The sequence below is a fragment of the Mytilus californianus genome, unplaced genomic scaffold (genome assembly GCF_021869535.1).
Source record: "Mytilus californianus isolate M0D057914Y unplaced genomic scaffold, xbMytCali1.0.p SCAF_7, whole genome shotgun sequence".
NCBI lineage: Eukaryota > Metazoa > Mollusca > Bivalvia > Mytilida > Mytilidae > Mytilus > Mytilus californianus.
In genome coordinates, this window is record NW_026262723.1 from 78621458 (window position 1) to 78642407 (window position 20950).

The 20950-nt window shown below is 32.5% G+C and overlaps 2 protein-coding genes across 2 annotated transcripts; both read left to right on the forward strand.

Annotated features, from left to right (window-relative positions):
• Window positions 1-3960: 3960 nt before the first annotated feature.
• Window positions 3961-6858, forward strand: LOC127709530 (glutathione peroxidase-like). The gene is made up of 3 exons (XM_052215134.1): window positions 3961-4200; window positions 5878-6021; window positions 6611-6858. The coding sequence occupies exons 1-3, from the start codon at window positions 3961-3963 to the stop codon at window positions 6797-6799; spliced, it is 573 nt and encodes a 190-aa protein (XP_052071094.1). The 3' UTR covers window positions 6800-6858.
• An 808-nt stretch (window positions 6859-7666) lies between these two features.
• LOC127710257 (glutathione peroxidase-like) lies at window positions 7667-15949 on the forward strand. The gene is made up of 4 exons (XM_052216032.1): window positions 7667-7721; window positions 13324-13639; window positions 14343-14486; window positions 15481-15949. The coding sequence occupies exons 2-4, from the start codon at window positions 13337-13339 to the stop codon at window positions 15667-15669; spliced, it is 636 nt and encodes a 211-aa protein (XP_052071992.1). The 5' UTR covers window positions 7667-7721; window positions 13324-13336; the 3' UTR covers window positions 15670-15949.
• The last annotated feature ends 5001 nt before the right edge of the window (window positions 15950-20950 follow it).

Sequence of the window (20950 nt, forward strand, 5' to 3'; positions counted from 1 at the left end):
ATTATACCACAAGTTACCATATCACAAAGGGATGGTAAGATCTTGCTTTGGGGGGTTATGGCTTAAACTGTTTAGGAATTAGGGGCAAAAAAAGGGGAAAACAAGGGTTTCCGGGTTAATGGACAATTACTTAAGTATAAAACATAATTTTAAAGCAGTGTAAGGGAGGTAATTCAAACATATATTGTCAAATTACCTCCCTTACACTGCTTGTAAATTATTTATAAAGAAATGTATTGTCTTAGGTGATTAGCTGTCAATTTATTTTAAGAAGTTACTATTTTAAAAATGTTAAATAAAGGTTATTTAATTATAGCCATGATTATGTATGTGAAGGAATTTTATTTTTAGATATTACTATTTAATGTTGCTGATGGAGGCTTTTAATTTTAGGCATGATTATGATGTCATTTTCTATTTTAAAAATTATTTAATTTTAGCCATGATTATGTATGTGAAGGAATTTTATTTTTAGATATTACTATTTAATGTTGCTGATGAAAGTGTTTTAATTTTAGGCATGATTATGATGTCATTTTCTATTTTAATACTTTTATGATGTATTTAAATGGGGTTTTATGGTTGCAAAGTCCTAGCTGTCAATTTATTTTTAGAAGTTACTTTTAAATGCTGATGAAGGAATTTTATTTTTAGATATTACTATTAAAAGTTGCTGATGAAGGTTTTTTAATTTTAGCCATGACTTTGATGTCATTTTCTATTTTAATACTTTTATGAAGTATTTAATTGGCTTTTATGGTTAAAAAAAAGCATTTTTCTAGTTTCCAGACAGTAACTTGTAATTAAGTGTATGGAATTCTCTAAAATTGTACTACAAGGTTCCATACTACAAAGGAAAGACTGCAATTGAGTTTGATGGTTAATGCTAAAAGGGGGATTCAAAAAGTTTGGGGGGAAGGGGGGTTTCCAATTTTTTTTTAAAAGGGTTCATATTTTTTTTCAAAATTTTCAAAATTTCAAATTTTTGAAAAGTTTCAAGAAGAAATCTTCAATTACACAGTATTGCGCATTAGATTTGTAAGATCTTTGACCACATTTATTTTGTGTCAGAAACCTATATTATTATATGTCAAAAATTTGATCACAATCCAAATTCAGATAGTATCAAGCTTGAATATTGTGTCCAAATTTGCCCCAACTGTTCAGGGTTCGACCACTGCGGTCGTATCAGGCTGCGCTGAGCGAAGCATTTTATAATGTCTGAAATAAGTTTGAACACAATTATGACTATACTATCTTATACTATCTTTATTTTAAAAAAAGTTCAAAACTTTTTGTACATTATCTGCGCAGTACATGGAATAGTCTCAACCAATCATATATTGATTTTTTATCAATATTTACATACAGTGAAATAAATACATTTATTATATACTTAGTAGTAAATACAAGTAAATTGTATGTGTAATACAATCGTGTCAATTGTTCTGTATCAGCCATTAGTGATGAAATCGATATCACAAATGGCTGATATAGAACAATTGACACTGATTGTATTACACATACAATTTACTTGTATTACTTCATGTCACATGAGAAACATTTATTTTAGGTTTAAAATGAAGTGTATTTGATATGGCTTTTTCAATGTCAGGCACTGTATCAACCCTGAATCAATATAATCCCTCGTTCTTTTAATTATATTGGGGTATCCAGTTGATACAGGTATGATATTGAAAATGCCATATGCTATTTTCTTTTATTATTTGTAAACATTATGCTCACCTTGGGTTTTAGGCAACACTCTGCAAGAGTGGGCCATTCAAGTTTGTATAAAATGGTTTAATACACTACTTGTGTTATGGTAGTTGCTGCATACATATAGGGCAGCCGGGCCTCTGTACCTTTTAAAAATGGATGTAAGGTTACATTCAGATATTTTGCTGATGTTCGTTACAGGTTCCTAAATTAGGTTACATATGCAGGATGTAATTTTGTTGAATGGCTTCTTTTTCTGAATGATGGCAAGAACCATGCATTTGGCTGAATGAAGGCCACAAGCCAATCAGCTTCCAATTTAGCAGCAGCATCAATATCTGCTTGTAGTTTGATGCAATGTTCTTGGCATGTTATTCTCCGTAGACAATAATATCACCAGTGGAGTCTTAATTAGATGTGAATTTGGTATTTTGGGAAGCCATGAGTAAAGATAAAATATAATATGATAGGCCCAAGGACAGTTCCTTAGGGCAGAACATACCTAATATTACTGGTACTGTGTTGGAGGTATTCCATTTATAACCACTGCTTGTTTTCTGTCTGAAAAAAGCCTTAATCTATTTTGAGTATTTTCTTGTACATGTATGCTATAGTATATAAGTTTAGAGAGTAGACAAAGGTTGCAAATTTGTATGATGAGTATAAAAAAGAAGGCGATGTAGTGTGATGGCCAATGAGAAAAATACAGTGGCTACTTTCCTTAAGTACTTACTAACAGTTATCAGGAGAAAATTGGAACCATCTGAAGTGAAAAGGGCCTTTTTTTTAACATCCAAGTACAGTTACGAGCATCTCCAAAATTCAGTTACGCTCATCCTTCAGAAATCCTAAATAACAGTTACCAATGTCATAGCATATTCACAAATTGTGGTTTTCCTTTAAAATAAAATAGGGTTTTCCCATCTTGCAATTATGTACATTAAACAAACAATTAAGTTTGGTATAAGCCGTTCTAACTGGAAACATGGAAGAAAATCTTTTTTTGTTCAGCGCATCTGCTTTCCCCAGTGAACTATCAACCAGAGAAAAAAGGATGTGATGGAAAGCAACTATATAAACCTTATATAGATCTTCAACAATGTACACAACTTATACCGTATAATTTGCTATAAAAGGCACAGGGATGACACAATGTGAATCAATTCAAATGAGTAAACAAACGGCCTGATTTATATAGATCAGTTTTAATATTTGTTGTTAATGTTGAACGTATGAGAGTTAATTGGATTAGTTTTGTCTTGAATGATCTCGATTTTCAGAAACTATGTTGGTGGTCAGAAAGGACATTGTTTGCCTATTTATCATAAATAGTCTATGATGTAACTAGTCACAATGTTCCATTATTTTGCAATTATAAAGAGTTAAGGAGATGGGTATGTAGTTTCCAGCCTTGAAACTTTCATCCTTTTTATATGCTGTGTTTCCAGTCGTTTGGAGTTTGACCAGGTTCTGACCGCTTTCTGTGTTCTTCGTTCATTTAATACATACCACAGATGTTATCAGGTCCACTGACATTGTTTAGACTTGGGTTTGTAGTAATTTTTCAACATCTGCGGATTTGTTTCTTTATCTCTCAAATTTTAGTGTATGGACTAGGAACTTTATATGGAAGATCTCATATACTTGTAAAATTCCACAGATTTAATTTCATTTTGAGCTATGAAGCTCTAAATCATGAGTTATGTATGATTTCATATACTATCATCTGCGTTCATTTTCCAGTTAAAGTTCTTATTTTTTTACAACTAATTTTTTTTTCGGCTTCCAAAAGTAATGCTTTTCGCCAATTCCATAAAAAAATATTTATATCGAATTAGAATACATACATGCATCTACATGTATTAACCCGGACAAGACATTGACTGCACTTGAGGTTTAGCTGCGCCGAAATCACAGCTCTTATGGTCTTGTGATTAACAGGAGCTGCGGCTTCGAAATTACTTGAAGTTGTGCTAAACAATATAACATTCTATTATCATTGAAAAGACCCAACAACTGAAGGCGAACTAGTCAGCATGTAAGTTCGGATAAGTGTATCTGTATTATTATGATATCTCAGTAAACAATATAAACATTGATCCTAATGTTACCCCTGTCCTCATTGTTTGATAAACTTATGATAAATGGTATAAATAAATTGCGGTTTTGAATATGTGTGTACGACGTTCCTTGGCTTTTAGCAGTCTTCTGAACTGTCTATTTACAGCGTATGGAGTAGTGATGAACTGTAGCCAACCATCTTCATCAAAAGAAAATGTATACGATTATAAGGCCATGGATATCATGCATGAACTGAATATTAGTCTATCCGTCTTTACAAACAGGATCCTGGTTATCACAAATACTGCCTCATTTTCTGGTCTAACGACACCTCATTATCTGGGATTAAATGCACTCAAAAGCAAATTTGACGGCCAGCCATTTGAAATTTTGGCATTTCCTTGCAACAATTTTGAACTTGTAAGTACATGTACAATTGATAAATATAATTTTATATGTAAATTACATTTATGATTAAATGATACACACAATATATAGTCTTTTACGTCTTAAAGCAAACAGCTTCCTATTATAAATTTATACCAGAATACAAAAATCATCGTGATATAAAATGTGTGCAAGTTTCTCTGTATTTATAGATTATCGTTGGTTATCTCAACGAGATTGATTTTCTCGCTTGAGCCGGTACGGCGAAAGTGAGAAAAGTAATCGAGTTGAGATGATCAATGATAATCTGTTTATCGCTATTTTACCTATGACGACGTTGTTAATTTTATTGACAACGGGCACGTGATCCCTTAGTTTCTAGCGATAATTTTTCATATCACTCGACTCCGCTGAGAAAGGAAATTATCAGTCAGCAAGATCAAAGGAAAATTTCGTAAAATAGCGATAAAAGAGGATATCCTTTTAAATGTGCGTGATGCATTATGGCACTGAGCAACGTCAGGTTTAATTGATGACTTTAAATCAGATGCCCAGTATAGAGAGAGTGCCACGCTTTGTGCAAGTTAAAAAAAACATTGTAAAAACTCCATGAGAGGTCCATAAGTAGCCAGCAGTTGCAAGGCCAAATTTCTGCCCTTATCCAACATCCCTCATTTTCCAAATTTCCCACTCTTTATCCGGGTCTACCCAAATTATAGATACTAAACCTATTGTATTGATTATTTTTTTGCTCTCATAATTAATATGCATGACATATTTGCCACTGGACGTTAGGTAAGAAAAAATCAATTAATTAGAATACCAAGATGTACTTCATGTTTTGACTGTATGTAAAAAAATTTAACAAATTAGATATCAATATTTTATATTTACCTTTGCAAATTAATAAAAAACAAAGTTTTTATTTGAAATACTAGCACATTGTGTAACACTTTTAAAGTTGTAGAGTGTACGTTAATGAGACAGCAACCAAACAAAACAACTATCCAAGACATCAAAAGGAACAATTCAATTATCCAAGATGTCAAAAGGTACAAAACAACTATCCAAGACATCAAAAGGTACGAAACAACTATCCAAGACATCAAAAGGTACGAAACAACTATCCAAGACATCAAAAGGAACAAAACAACTATCCAAGACATCGAAAGGTACAAAACAACTATCCAGGACATCAAAAGGAACAAAACAACTATCAAGACATCAAAAGGAACAAAACAACTATCCAAGACATCAAAAGGTACAAAACAACTATCCAAGACATCAAAAGGAACAAAACAACTATCCAAGACATCAAAAGATACAAAACAACTATCCAAGACATCAAAAAGTACAAAACAACTATCCAAGACATCCAAAGGTACAAAACAACTATCCAAGACATCAAAAGGTACAAAACAACTTTACAAGTCATCAAAAGGCACAAAACAACTATCCAAGTGCAAAAAAACTATCCAAGACATCAAAAGGTACAAAACAACTATACAAGACATCAAAAGGTATTCAAACTAGTCATGTGTGTAAACAGTAGATGAATCTTTAACAGACTCATAAAGAAAATGAATTCATTTAACAGACACAATCAAATATTTGCGACCCACACCAAAATATATTTAAAATAACAAACATCATGAATAACGACAATAATTTGAATAAACGACTGACGAATTATTTAATTATTATCTTCAGCAGGAACCTGCAGATACAGGGTTGGAAATATTAAATTCACTCCGGTATGTTCGTCCAGGAAGTGGATACATTCCAAACTTCGTAATGATGGGGAAAGTCAACGTTAACGGAGCAAACGAACATCCTCTGTTCACTTACCTGAAGGTACCAGTTGCTATGTTCATACTTAAAAAAATACTTTTTATTTTCTATTGTTTTCACTGATATTATAAAGATTTTCACAATATTCTGCAATAGAAAATGAAATAAAGGATTATAAGTGGGGGAAACCAGACGCATGTGTAGTATATATGTCTCTGGGAAAACTATCCTGAGACAATAAGTGCCTGTGTATGCTGACCACTATAGCTATCATGGGTGTGTTGTCGTTGGTTTGCAAATTTCTTTTATTTAAACACATGACAGAAACTACATCCCGGTCTATGAACTTACAGTTTTGTTAATTTCACGAAATTCCCACTGTTTTCACTCAATTTTGACTGTTTTTTCGTGATTGGTGAGATTATAGATGAATTCGGAAATATAGTGAATATCTAAATGTAGCAAATGTTTTACTCTTCGATTTCCATAATCTGTTTACATAGATATAAGAAGATGTGGTATGAGTACCAATGAGGCAACCTCGGTTTAAACAGGAAAAGGGAATATACTGTATGTAAATAGCAAGGAGAAAAAAAATCATAAAAGAAGATTGATATATAAATGTATTTTGCTTTTTTTTCGTTTGTTGTAGAAGAATTGCCCTCCTGTTACAGATAGGTTTGAAGACAATCTGTTTTACTCACCTTTGAAAAACGGAGATATTCGATGGAATTTTGAAATGTTTATCATTGACAAAAATGGGAAGGCCGTTTTACGATACAGCTCAGACATTCAGCCACTGACTTTAGTTGACACTATACAAAAATATGTTAATACATAAATCAAGGAGGACAAAAATGATTGTTTCGTATATACGATAACTTTGTTTACCACAATGATAAGTTAACCATTTTAAATGTGACATTGTATATCCAATCCAAAAAAGGTAGTATGAATATATACATATAGATATTGAGCATAAATATTGGCGATGTCTTTCTTTATGAAATATATTCTGATTTTCTATTTCAATTTTTCAATTATTTGAATGCTAAAGTTATGGATATCGAATCAAGAGATTTATTTTTTTGGCAAACAAACAAATATTCATAATTGAGACCTGTATATTTCTTATAACCTTTTTTGAATTCTTTTAAAACTCAACTACATGGAAAACACGTATATTCCATCTATACTCTACGTTGAAAAATTATAAAATAGAAGTAATCATGCATATGAATTTTCGAATGTAGAAATTATTTAAAGTAATGCATACAATGTACAAATGTGTCGTTAATCAAACCGATGAAAGAACTCAAAATGATTACAATGTCCTTGCACTAAATCCGTTGGATGTGTACTGACTGATTTCTTTTTATTGAAATATATACTTGTTCATTCCAAAACTGCCCTGTTTCCAATTCCCTCAGTTGCCCAGGATGCAGACTAAGGATCCCCGTTTATAAAGCCAACATGTTCGGGAAACAAAAAGCTAAAAAAAAGTCCACTATGCTCTACAAAAACGAAATAAATTCAGTTTAGTATTTACTACATGAAAAATCAACATCAGAATATAATTAATAACATAACCAATTATAAAAAAATAAATAAAAGAACAACTTTCCAGACGGAAATACAGTTCGGTAAATTACATTACTAAATAATAACATATTCGAGTGCACCGAGTACTAGGACTACCTAACACATATTTATAAGTACATAAAATGCAGACCAGATAGCATCGGAAGTGTTCTCTCGTTAAGGTTAGTATTGAAATATATCATTAATCATTATGGCATGGTATTGGTTGCAAAAATTTGATATTTTTCATTTAAATGCAATATTTCTTATTTAATTGGTATATTTCTTCATTTAAATGCAATATTTTTTTATTTGAATGGTATATTTTTTCATTTAAATGCAATATTTTTTATTCAAATGGTATAATTTTTCATTCAAATGGTATAATTTTTCATTCAAATGGTATAATTTTCATTCAAATGCAATAGTTTTTATTCAGTTGGTATAAAATGTCATTTGAATGCAATATTTTTTAATTGGTATAGTAGTCTCGTTGCACCAGAGTTGTCGTTCTTACTGCGAACAATAACGTCTGGTAGCAATTGTTGAGATATATGTTATATTCATGAGCCTCGACTACGATCTGTAGGTTTTTTTCCTAATACGCGATTGGATGGCATTTACATGTTGAATAATAAACTCCTCCCATACTTCAATAACAACAACATGGTCGAAGAGCACATGTATCGTGCTGTTTTATTTTAAAGACGAGAGTTTTATCTTTTATTTAGATGCATTTAGTAATGATTTTTTTTAAAAGGGAGATGAACAAAATATTTTCAATGAATGTGTAAAACTCCTGTTTTTAGATATAAAAGAATCTTAAACAAGGATTTAAAAAATATTTCCGTATATAAATCTTGGTTAAAAAATAATATATTTTGTTTTTTGGTATAAAAAAAAGCATTATAAATCTCGAATCCATTCTCCACCTTATCAAAAATTAAGATGAATGATCGAACTATTTATTAATAGCAAGTTTTGATTTCAGCTTATTGATTTGATTTCAGCTTATTGACACCCCTCTCGGATTTTTTTGTGGGAAAAAATGGGCTGATTATACCAGGGAAATGATAGAGCAGACTGCAGCGGGCCCCTCTTAGGCAGTCAGTGAAAATTTCTAGATACGCCATTGCCACTTCATGTAAAATTACGTACACGCTTTGTTTATTCTATCAACAAAATTGGGTTTTCGTGGGGTGGGGTGGTACACGAATCTTTTGTCAGTATCAATACAATAGCGAATATTGTGTTTTAATAGCTTGAAAACAACTGAACTGAGTGCTTTTACTTCCCCCTTTTCTATTTTTCTTTTTTTTTAGTTTGGGAAGTTGATTGATTTGTTGCTAGAAAAATAGTTTATTCATATTCTAGAAGACTGCAAGCTGTATACCAAGCAGCTATATATATTAACAGTTTGGTCACTATTGGTATCAAACATATATTAAATGTTTAACATTTGATTTATTTATTTTGTTTCTTTCAAATTTCTAGATTTGTATAATTTGAACGCTGAACCAAGGATTTGTATAGTTACTATACAAATCCTTGGTTAAACCTCATAGATTTAATCATACCTTTATTTAATTTTCAGTTCTGCTCTTATCCTGACACGGTAGAAATTGGACATAACTGCTCAAATTAAACATGCTTTTTTGTATATAATTAAGTGAAAATAATCCGACCGGGGAGGTGGGTTGCATTTGAAAATGCATATTTTTCACATTAACATATATATTATAAAGATTTAATATAACTCCTCAATATTGTAAATCTTTAATTTTATGAAGATTTTAATTTTTTTACTAAATACTAACATTGTCTCGCTGTTTTACACGGCTAATAGTTTCATGCCATGGTTAAGGCCCCTGTCTGTTTCTTTGGAAAGAACGAGGGGGCTTTACCATCGCAAGAAACATGCCTTTGTTGCTTCTTGTTGACGGCGTCACTGGTTTTGAAACGAAAAAAGCGCTGTCCATTTGTTTTTATATGTGTGTAGTTATTTTGCAAAAAAAAAAACATAGAGAAAAAGTTACTGAAATTTGTCAATGATGACCACGGAGACAGAGTAGGGAATTCATTAACAAGACACATTGGTGGTCTTTGGCTGTTTTATGCTCTATGGTCGGGTTGTTGTCTCTTTGACACATTCCCCATTTCCATTCTCAATTTTATCAAAATAAATCAGTATGACTGCTGTGGATAGTAAACTTGAAATTGATAGTTAATAGCAAATACAAGTTAATTGTAGTATATTCATGACACAGAAAAACGGGAAAATTTTGAAATTTTTAGGGAAAAAATTTACGGCTATTGGAAAAAGGGCGGGGGCTAAAAAATTGTCCTGTCCCCAATTACCTATGAAATGACGTGGGTTAAAGCAATTGTAGTCCACCATACGGCCTTCACTGAACAATCGGAGCAAAACCATTTCCGTATAGTCATCTAAACCAGGCCGGACATAACCAAATGTATAAAAATTCAAAAGGAAAGACCAACGGCATAATGAATGACAAAATAATAAACGAGAAAAAAATTACAGGCAGCAACCTTCTCCAACTACTGAATTACATGTTCCTAGCTTTCATTAGCTAATGGCGTACATAATCGTGCTGTGGATTGCAAGACACACATATAAGAGCTTATCTAAAAGTGCTGAAGCATCACAAAGTAAGAATAAAATGTAGAAATCAGTTGGAAATTGCTGAACTCGTTAAGATCGACACGATACATAAAAATTCTGCAAGTCATATCATCATTGATAGGTATAATTAAAAGATTAAATTAGTGAAAATTGTTACTGTAACAATTAAGAAAACCACACCAGTGTCATTTATCAGCCATTTTTATAGATGAAGATCAATGCATGGAAGTATGGGGCACTGAGACTGGTCAGAATGTTAATAAGTATATGGTGACACTCATAATACAGTTGCGGATCCAGAACCTCTTTTTTTGGACGATCAATGCATTTTAATGGGTACATATGGAACCCACCTTTTTAAAATGGTTGGATCCGCCCCTCTAATGTGTACCTATAGATGGTTGTTATATTTGATGCTGCACAGCCATACATTAGACTGTTAATGACCGTCTTTACACTTAATCCATTGGATGTTGGATGTGTGCTTATTGATAATCAAGTCTTAGATACAGATTTTTTTAACAAGTTGTTATTGGCTTTGAACTAGCTGTCAGTAACTGCCAGTAAATTTAGAAAATTTAAAACTTGACTGGATTTTGCAGTGCACTTTTTTCGTCCCTGCAGAAGATGATAAAATTAACAAACAGTTGAGTTTCACTTGATATGGTCCACTCATGTACACAGTTGAAATCACCAATTATTGTCAGGTATCTATTGTCCATCTATTGTCCATTTCAATCAATACAGTTCACTTTATTATTAGCTTTCGTGAAGTTCTCAAACCTCTTTCCCAACCTAGTTTATTTTGGCACCTTCTGGAGGAATGAAAAAAAAAATGCACTGCAAAATCCTGTTTAAGTTTTTATTTTTCTAAAACATAAAATATATTTGAATTTTATTTATCTAGGGCATGCTATGCCTTAAAACTTTCCCAGATACACAGGTTTGTCTGTCCTCAGAGTAAATTTTGAGGTGAAAATGCAGTCATTTTAGTCAAAGGGTCCACATGAACCTTAAATGCATGTTTTGTTTCAGTAAATTAAAACTTAATAGGATTTTGCTGTGCACTTTTTCTCGTTCCTGCAGAAGATGCCAAAATAAAAAAAAAAGTTTGGAAAAATGTTTGAGAAATTCCCCATAGGTAATAATTGAAGTGAGCTGTATTAATTGACATGGACAATATAGGGACAATTGATTTCTGACATCATTAGATTTAAATTGTGTGACTGGGGGACAAGGCGTATCAAGTGGTCCTCAAGTGTTTTATTATCTTCTGCAGGGACGAAAAAAAGTTCACAGCGAAATCCAGTTAAGTATTTGAGTTTCTGAAACATAAAATGCATTCGGACTTTATTTTTCTAGGTCATGGTATGCCTATTATAGCTTACTATACGATATGGGATTTGCCCATTGTCGAGGACTGTGCGCTTACCTATAGTTGCTAAAATCCACGTCATTTGGTTTCTAGTGGATAGTTTTCTCATTGGAAATCATACCATATTTCCTTATTTTCATTTTTGAACTACGTTGCGCTGATCGGGGACAAATAATATCCGAAGGAACCTATTCTATTCTATTCTATTCTATTCTACCATATAGTGACCGCCTTCAACAAATTGAAGATTATGTCACAGGAGGAAACTTACAACAAGACATAGATTGATATATTTACAATCTTTAAAAAATACGAAAAAATGAAAAAAATGCTTTGTATAATTAAGTATGATGTAATAGTTGAGTTAATATTGATGCTTTGAAATTGAAGATTTGAAAGAGTCTATTGAAGTGCAATTTACAATGTTATCCGGTAGTTTGTTCCAGTCGGTAATAGTTCTTGGAAAATAGGATTCTTTTCTGTACTGTATTTTGCAGGATGGAATTTGGAAGCTGTTCGAATTTGAATGTCTTGTTTGTCTTTTTTGTGGGATTAATTTATTATTTTTATGTATTGCAACCTTTTTGTGTTTAATTGATTTCATTCGACAATCAACCAGTACCGGTATATCGGAATTGATATGATTTAAATGATTTATTTTGCTTGTAAATACGAGTATGTGCATTATGTCTTTGCTATAAGTAGTTCCTATTGTGAAAGTAAAACGTTATCTAGTGTTACTTAACTATTAACAAAATCATATCACAAAATCAAGGTATTTCTTTTCATTTTTAGGAACTAAAAGTAAGTGTAGATTCAAGAAACACTTACTTTCATTGAATTAAGGATATTTGAAGATTTATTTGTTCAACTTCAAATACGGTAACACGACTTTCAATGATGAACAATAAATAATAAATGACTTTAAATAAATGAAGTGGATACAAGCATTTAGGAAGTATACTATCAGAATGTGATCAGCAAGTACAAACTTTTTAATTCACAACGAGAGAAGGTTTACTATGTCAAAACAAGGTTACCAATTCACTTTGAACTTCCCCAATTGCAGTTACTTAAACAATAATTTTCGATTAGTTTTGTAGGTGACTAATTACATATTTCATAAAGTGAAAAATTCAATCTTTCAAACCATGTCAGAGCCAACGATTAGTAGAACAATTATATCCACAAACACTTTAAAAGCATGAGACAACGGTTAAAATAAAAATTGTGTTTAATTTATTTGCTGCAATTTTGCATGGACATTTTTCATAAGGAAATCTAAAGGGCTAAAAATCGAGTCCAATGTCTGAACATATTCAGGACAAAAACATACACTTCATGCAAATATATACCAGACCGGCAAGTCGGTCCGAATTATTCGCGTACTCGTTCACTTGGTTACAGTCCACAGGACAAATGTCGCCTTACTGGACATATTCACATAACTGGTAAACTTTTCATTGCTAATATTCTGAAAATTACGTTCAAGCGAAAAAGCAACAAATACTAATTTCTAATTGCCTAGTACCAAACAAGAGACCACAATCATATCACTGAATAGTTCAGCTAAAACAGTAATTTTTAGAATAAGATAGACATCTTTTTTTCTCGTGATTTATCAAATTTTGTGTATCGTCATGTCATGCTGAAATCAGCGACTAACAAAATCACAAAACAAGTAAATATGGTTATCAGTAACATGACATTGAAATTGATAACATTTTATCATATATATAAGTATTGTGATTATCTATAACTGTAGACTGACAGAAGGTATGATGGGAACAAGACGGTCCCTGGTGGCAGCTAGCCTTCTTGGCTGTCTAGCAGTAGTGGCAGGGGTATTTTCAGAGTGTAATCCAGCTACAGGCAGTATCTACGATTTTACAGCGATGAACATTTTACAAACCAAGAACATCAGTCTGTCGCAATACAGAAACCAAGTTGTGGTCATCACAAACGTGGCGACCTACTGAGGTTTAACATCCTCCCATTATACTGGGTTTAATGCACTAAAGAGCAAGTTTGAGAACCAATCGTTTGAGATTTTGGCTTTTCCTTGCAATGATTTCGAACTTGTAAGTACCTTTTGTATATTTAACATGCTATACATTATTGAAAATTTACTAAGATATTTTAATAATTACACGAAAACTTCGACACGAAAAGTTGACCGTGACGTTGACGCTTGATGTTTTTGTTTAGCTTCTTCGTTACATGTCTTATCCATTCACATGTTAGTTTGACCCTGTAAATTCAAATGTTTCTTATAAAGCGGTTCTTGTTTAAAATGTGATGGCATGTGCTTTCATTTTGTACAAAAAAGCCTTCAATTTTTATATTTTCAGATTTTCCAAATAAAAAAACCTTTTTTATTAACATTTTGAATTCTGAAACCAAAACTTTAAACACAGAACGTTGGCAGAAATTGTACAGATGAAAGCAGTATTATTCCACTATTCCACTATATATTTAGGCGGAGCTTGTTATTTATATATAATCGTGGGTCGTTTGCATACGGCATCAATTGGTTGTTTTCATAAGAAATGAACGCATATGACCGAACCAAATTATTCATCCTTCAGCTAGTAAAAGTTCATTTTTATTCATGTAACGCAAACTGTAAAAGTCAGTTTGTACACAAAGGTAATACTTGAAATGGTTTCATGGTCTACCTTACAAACAAGCAAACTAACTTCATATGTAATTTGGAGTTTCTTACACCCAAATATGTTAAAAAATAAATGACAAAGCTTAATCTGTAATTCATTTCTGTTTTAGCAACAACCAGAAGATACAGGTACAGAAATATTGAACGGAATAAAATATGTTCGTCCCGGGAATGGATACGTTCCTAAGTTCCAGATGTTTTGGAAGGTTGACGTAAATGGAGCCAAAGAACACCCACTCTATACGTTCTTGAAGGTATCTACACTATATCAATTTGTGTCATAAAAAATTAAAAGGGCATACGACGTTGGTATGGCTTGTCTTATTGATAATTCACCTTTTATGCTAAACGTTGTCGAAAATTAAAAAATAAATTGCAACAACAACTTTAGCAAAGAACGAGAAGTAATGCGATTATAAATCAGGCGTTAAGCAAAGATTAGAGGAAACAAAAGAATTGGGACTTTTCAGGGAAATCATTCATAAGATCAAGATTGTACCATAACATGATGCAAATAAAATCATCATATATACCAACATTATTTTTACACCAGACGCGCCATACCACTGATGCAAAGAAAATATCACAGAAAGACAAAGTTTCTGACTTATGGGAGTTTTATTTTGTCTTGAGGAAAGGCAACCAAATCAGAATGATAACGGTAAAACTTCCAGGATGATAGCTTAACGTCTTGGTTCAGTAGATAAATAGCTACTGCTATTAAATTCATACAGAAAGCAGAACCTTTAAACAATTCATAATCGGAGGTAACGGAATGATGCTTCATAAAACGGAAATACTAATGGGAAAATTAAAGATATTTCTGTTCTCATAAGGCCCTGACTGTCGATTTCTAGGTGAAAATTATATAATGAAGTAAACATATCTGTATCTCTATCTTCTAAATAAACTCTTGTAGAAGGGGGTTGTGGAATAACCAAAGTATGCTTCATAAATATCAGACGAAGTGTTGGTGAGAAGTAAAATCACAAAAATACTGAACTCCAAGGAAAATTAAAAAAAGAAAGTCCCTAATCAAATGGCAAAATCAAAAGCTTAAACGAATGGATAACAACTGTCATGTTCCTGACTTGGTACAGGCATTTTGTATGTAGAAAATGGTGGATTGAACCTGATATAGAGTACATTTGGTTCCCAATAATATGTGAAAAATTGCCTTAGCCAAACGTGACTGTTAAAATACTGATGTAATAGTTAAAATGATAATTTTCACATAATCCTTTACAGAAATACTGCCCACCAGTCACAGATAAATTTGAGGATAGTTTGTTCTACTCACCACTGAAGAACGAAGATGTCCGATGGAACTATGAACAATTTATAATCGACAAGAATGGCAAACCTGTCTTGCGATATGACACTGGAACACTGCCAATGTCATATGCTGATGTCATACAAAAATACCTCAATATGTAACGTTATATTATTCCAGTGTTGTTAATTTGAATATTTCATATTTGTTTTGTTGTATTAAAATGTATGATTTGTGTTAATGTCTTGGGTGTGGAAGAAAGTGTGAAACAACTTCATGAAATCTACGAGTGAAGTTGTGGAAATGTACAACCCATATGTGAGAGTCAAGTGCATTGCTCTTCATGTGTTGGTGTATGATCTTCTGACACCTGTGATATTACAACAATGAAACATTTATAGTACAACGAATTTATGCAATATGATTAAATATTAACTTGTTGATGTTGGGTGTTGTCTCTGGAAAAACGGGTTCAATACATTTCTTAGACCACATCAGAATTATGTCAGCCTTTTAATCAACTGACACTACAAGTGCATGATTCCCTATTTTTTTTACAGTGATTGAACGATTGATACTGTTTCAAGTTTTGAGTTTATTTGAGTAAATTGTTTTTCCTATTCATGTCTTAAGCTTTTTGGATGTTAACTGGTTGTCACTGACATAGCATGTATTTTTTGGGGTCTTTTTCCAATAATAAGCCTTTCATGTCACTAGTATATCGGAACTGTTTTTTCTATAAAATAACTATGATAAAAATATATCTTTACTAACAGAACGTTGACTACAAAGAAAACAGTGAACTATGGTCTTTTCACATAACTGTTTTGCACAATTCGATAAATATTTCACCTCTAGCTCGAATCAAAGTCCCACTGCCTACGTCGCGACATACTAAAACCACTACTCCGAGAAAAGAAAAAAAATAATCGGAAATTGATTGATTATAACTTCAAGCAGCAAATAATACATGCTATTCATGACCAAAATAATTCAACGAGTTATAAATATACCTAGGATTAGACCGTTATGCCGAGTAGAATTAATAGCTTGTTATTTCACATGGTCCGCGTAAATACATTTTACATACATTTTATTCAGACATCAATCTGACATTGTTTTACTGGAAAATGCTATCAGCGAATAAAATTTAGAAGTTTCTGGTTGGACGGGCATTTGATCGCACCAACTAACTTCACCATATAACGCAATCACGATAGGAAGGTTGTACAGTTACCTATAGTTCAAACATCCACGTCATTCGGTTCTGGTGAAAAGTTGTCTCATGAGTCTTATATAGACGAAACGTGCGTCTGGCTTACACATTTAATTCTGGTATCTATGATAAAGCTTTTTGTGTGACGAAAGTCGGAGAATGCGAGACATAGGTTTTACAATCCGGCGGCGGCGGCGGCGACGGCGTAAACCATATATATGTTCAAAGCTTTATTTTTTGTATACAGATACCTTATGTTACGAAGTTTCCGTCTGTCATATGTCCATTGTTCTTGACCTCATTTTCATGGTTCAGTGACTGCTTGAATTTGTTGGTCAAGTGAAATACTCACTTAAGGATGTTCGCTACTCAGTTTTAATATAACAAGCTTTTTAAAAGACTTATTAATTGATAGTATATAAATAAAGAAATTAAAAAAGCAGAAAAAAATAAAGGGTCCGTGTGCTTATGGATAAAACCAGAGGATTCCGAAAATCTGGCAAAAATTCAAAAACAAGAGAAGCGAACATCTTAAATATGAAAAATAGGATAAATATATTTGGTATATGGGTTCCATGCAACGTCTACATGTCCGTCAGATAGGGTTCAACTGACCTGTAACTCATTTTATGGATCAGTGATCAAGGTTAAAGTTACGTGGTCAAGTACATATCTTAGAAACTTAAATCAATAGATCAACTATATATGTTGTATGGAATGATTGAAAGGTTTATATGTCCGTCTGGCAGGTGTCATATGACTTTGTCCTTATTTTTTTATGGTTCATTGGACAATGTTTTGTTTTGTGGTTAAACTTTGATCTATTTCTCAGATACTATAAGCAATAGGTCAGTTATATTTGATGGATAGAACCATTGTAAAGTGTACATTTTTGGTCAATGATAAGCTTTCTTAATTTTGTCAGTTCATCAAACACTATAAGCAATAGGTCAACTATATTTGATGTATGGAATGATTGTAAGGTGTACATGTATGTCTGGCAGTGTTCATTTGACCTTGACCTCATTTTCATTGTTCATTGATCAATGTTAAGATTGTGTTTTTTATTTGTTATTCATGTACTATTAGCGATAAGACCACTATATTTGGTGTATGAAATGATTGTAATGTGTACATGTCTGTCTGGGATGGTTCATCTGACCGTGACATCATTTTCATTTTCATAAAACATTGATAATGTTTAGCTTGTGTGAGATACTTGTAGAAAAACCTTCATATAACAGACTTTTAACATATATGCAATGATAAGTAAAACGGGCGAGACATTTCAATCTGTGCTCTCTTTAGTGTTTATCACATATAAAAAATAGGGAGATGAGGTATGATTGCCAATGACACAACTATCCACCAAAGTTCAAATAAAGTGGATGTAAGCAATTATTAGCAACCGTACGGCCTTCAACAATGAGAAAAAACCATACCGTATAGTCGGCTATAAAAGGCCCTGGCATGAAAAGTATGAAACAATTCAATTGAGAAAACTAACGGCCTAATTCATAACAAAACAATTAACGAAAATCAAATATGACAGACATGAACCAACGACCACCACTGAACTACTGGCTCCTGACTTGGGACAGTCACATAAAGAATGTTCTTATTTTCATTTCTTATTTTGAACTAGCTTTCAGTGAATGTGGGTATTCTCTTAGGTCGATATTTTGTGTCTTTGTCTATTTGTTAGTTGGTTGTTGTGTTTCGTTCCATTCTGAGGAGTCGAACCTCTTCCAACTAATTTTTCACTTATAGAAATTCTTATAATTTGCTACTGAGCGCTAAATAACTTATTTGACCCGCAACACTCTTCATGTGCCTGACCTAAAAAAAGTAGAACAAAAATACTAAACTCCAAGGCAATTTCAAAAAGAAAAGTCCATAAAAACTAACAAAATAAAACGCTATCAATCAACGAAAGAATTGAAAAAAACTGTCATATTTCTTACTTGGTACAGGTATTTTCCGAAGAAAATGGAGGTAAGGAACCAGTTATTCATTCGTTGTCGTTGGTTGCTGTTTGTCATATTTGTTTTTCGTTTATGATTTAGCATAAAGCAGGCCGTTTGGTTTCTCGTTTTAATTGCTCATATAATGACACTTGTTATGTCGGGGCGTTTGTAAGCTGGCTACACGGTGTCGGTTTTGCTCATGGTTTAATGTCATGTGTTGACCAATAGTTGCTCACATCCACGACTTTTGGACTCTGATAGATATTTGTGACATTAGAAGTCATACCACAACTTCTTTTTATTTATGGAAAATAAATATATTTGATTAATATTGTATGGCATATTGTTATTGTTATATAATATACATAGTACGATTTTGGTTAATTACCGTATTTATTGCACAAAAAGTGTATAACTTTGAGTACATTAAATATGTTAAGGAATTAGGCATGGCTATATATGATTTGTAATATTAATTGACGATGTCGACAATGGAACTAACTGTATTTTTCGTGAATTGGATGTCATGTGAGATTGTCATTAAAGTTTACAGACCCGAGAGCGGTTAATGTGTTATTGAAAAGTGTTCCCTACCAGAAAATTCTTTTGGTGATAGATGCAAAATCTTGTTCGATGTATACTTAAGGACTTGTAGTTTCAGAAAGTTTCACGTTGTGAAAAGAAGGAAACATTGAGCATAGAGGCCGTGGAGTATTTCTTCCTTTCCCAACATCAGGGAATAGATTGATTACTTAATAGATTATTGCTTGCTTAAGGTTCAGGGACAAATAGTTTAAGCATGTCAAATTCACGAAGAGAATACCTTTGAAAAGTGGAGGAAATGAAATGACTATAAAGCCATATAGTTTTGGAATATTTATCCTTACAAGATAAAACAACAGGTAAACAACCAAAAGAATACCGGACGGAAACCAGTTTCTACTTTCGAAACACTAGATGGGATTGCTAGGAAAGGGAGAGGAAAACAAGGACATGGTGTCCCTTAAACATTATTTGAAGGTACGTGCGACCTATTTTTCTGCATTAGATTTTGGTATTCCTAAACATTTCTAAGAAGTTGTTAAGTAATTTATCAAAATTGTTTCTTTAATAAGATACCACGTTATTCCTTTTTGAAGCCCCATCTTGCATTTGTTTGCTTCAAGTTGAGGGATCAATATTTTGATTTAGGGTAAGGGTTAGGAGTTTGACTATTCTTTGGGTAATGTATGGGTATAGTTAGTTAAAAGCACACATGTTTTGATAATTTTTTGTGTATGCATTTTGTTGAAATTGATTTGGAAATGTTATGGTAATTAATTTTACTTCTTGTTTTATTCTATCATTTTTTACGCGTACAAGGAAGCAACGCCAGACAGTGCATTTACAACTTTTTGAGATGGAACGTAATGCAATGGTCTAAGTTCCTCTCATTCTTTTCTTTTCCTAAAACATGCATATGCAACAAACGGCAGGACTGGATAGTGCAATAACTAAAACAACTATCCAGTTAATGAACTGCTATAAAAATAACAAAGCTAACCCATTCGAATATCAAAGGGAAAATTACCTTCCATGTTACAAGTCGATGTATAGACAATGTGGCCTGTCGTAATTATATGCACACAAGGTATAAATCATAATAAATAATTTTCGAACTATATATCAATTGCGTTTTGATTTTCTTTCCAAAGCTTACCGATCACTTTTCATTTGCAACTCCGAAGATTGTGTTGAGAAATATTACAATATGACTCATGATATGGACATTCTGTGTTCTGTGTTTCTCAAATTTTTGATCATCTTAGACCTTTGACTGACGTTCTGTGATAAATGTTTCATTCCACTGTATGCAAAAATGTAAAATCATAGATTAGGCGTTATTTTTTGTTTTGTTTTCAATGTATTATTTATTTCTAGCCTTCTTACCTGTTGGCCAGCAGCGTACCTGGTAAGAGTTATTTGATGAACACCTGTTTTGTGCGCGTGGAATTCATATCATTTGTTTCCTCTTTTATTTACGCTGCAAGTGCGTATTGGCTAATTGCTGTTCTGAGACGATTTTGTGACAGGATCGCAAAAATATGTTATAAAATCTGTAATATTTGAAAAATACAACAGTTTGTCCATGAGAGACATATATGATACATGTCTCTGTCTATAATAACGTTTCTTCATTAGGTGTAAATAAAGCTTTGTTACAAGTTCTGTTAAAAATAAATAGTAATTTTGCCTTGCTTAAAACTATTTACAAAAACAATA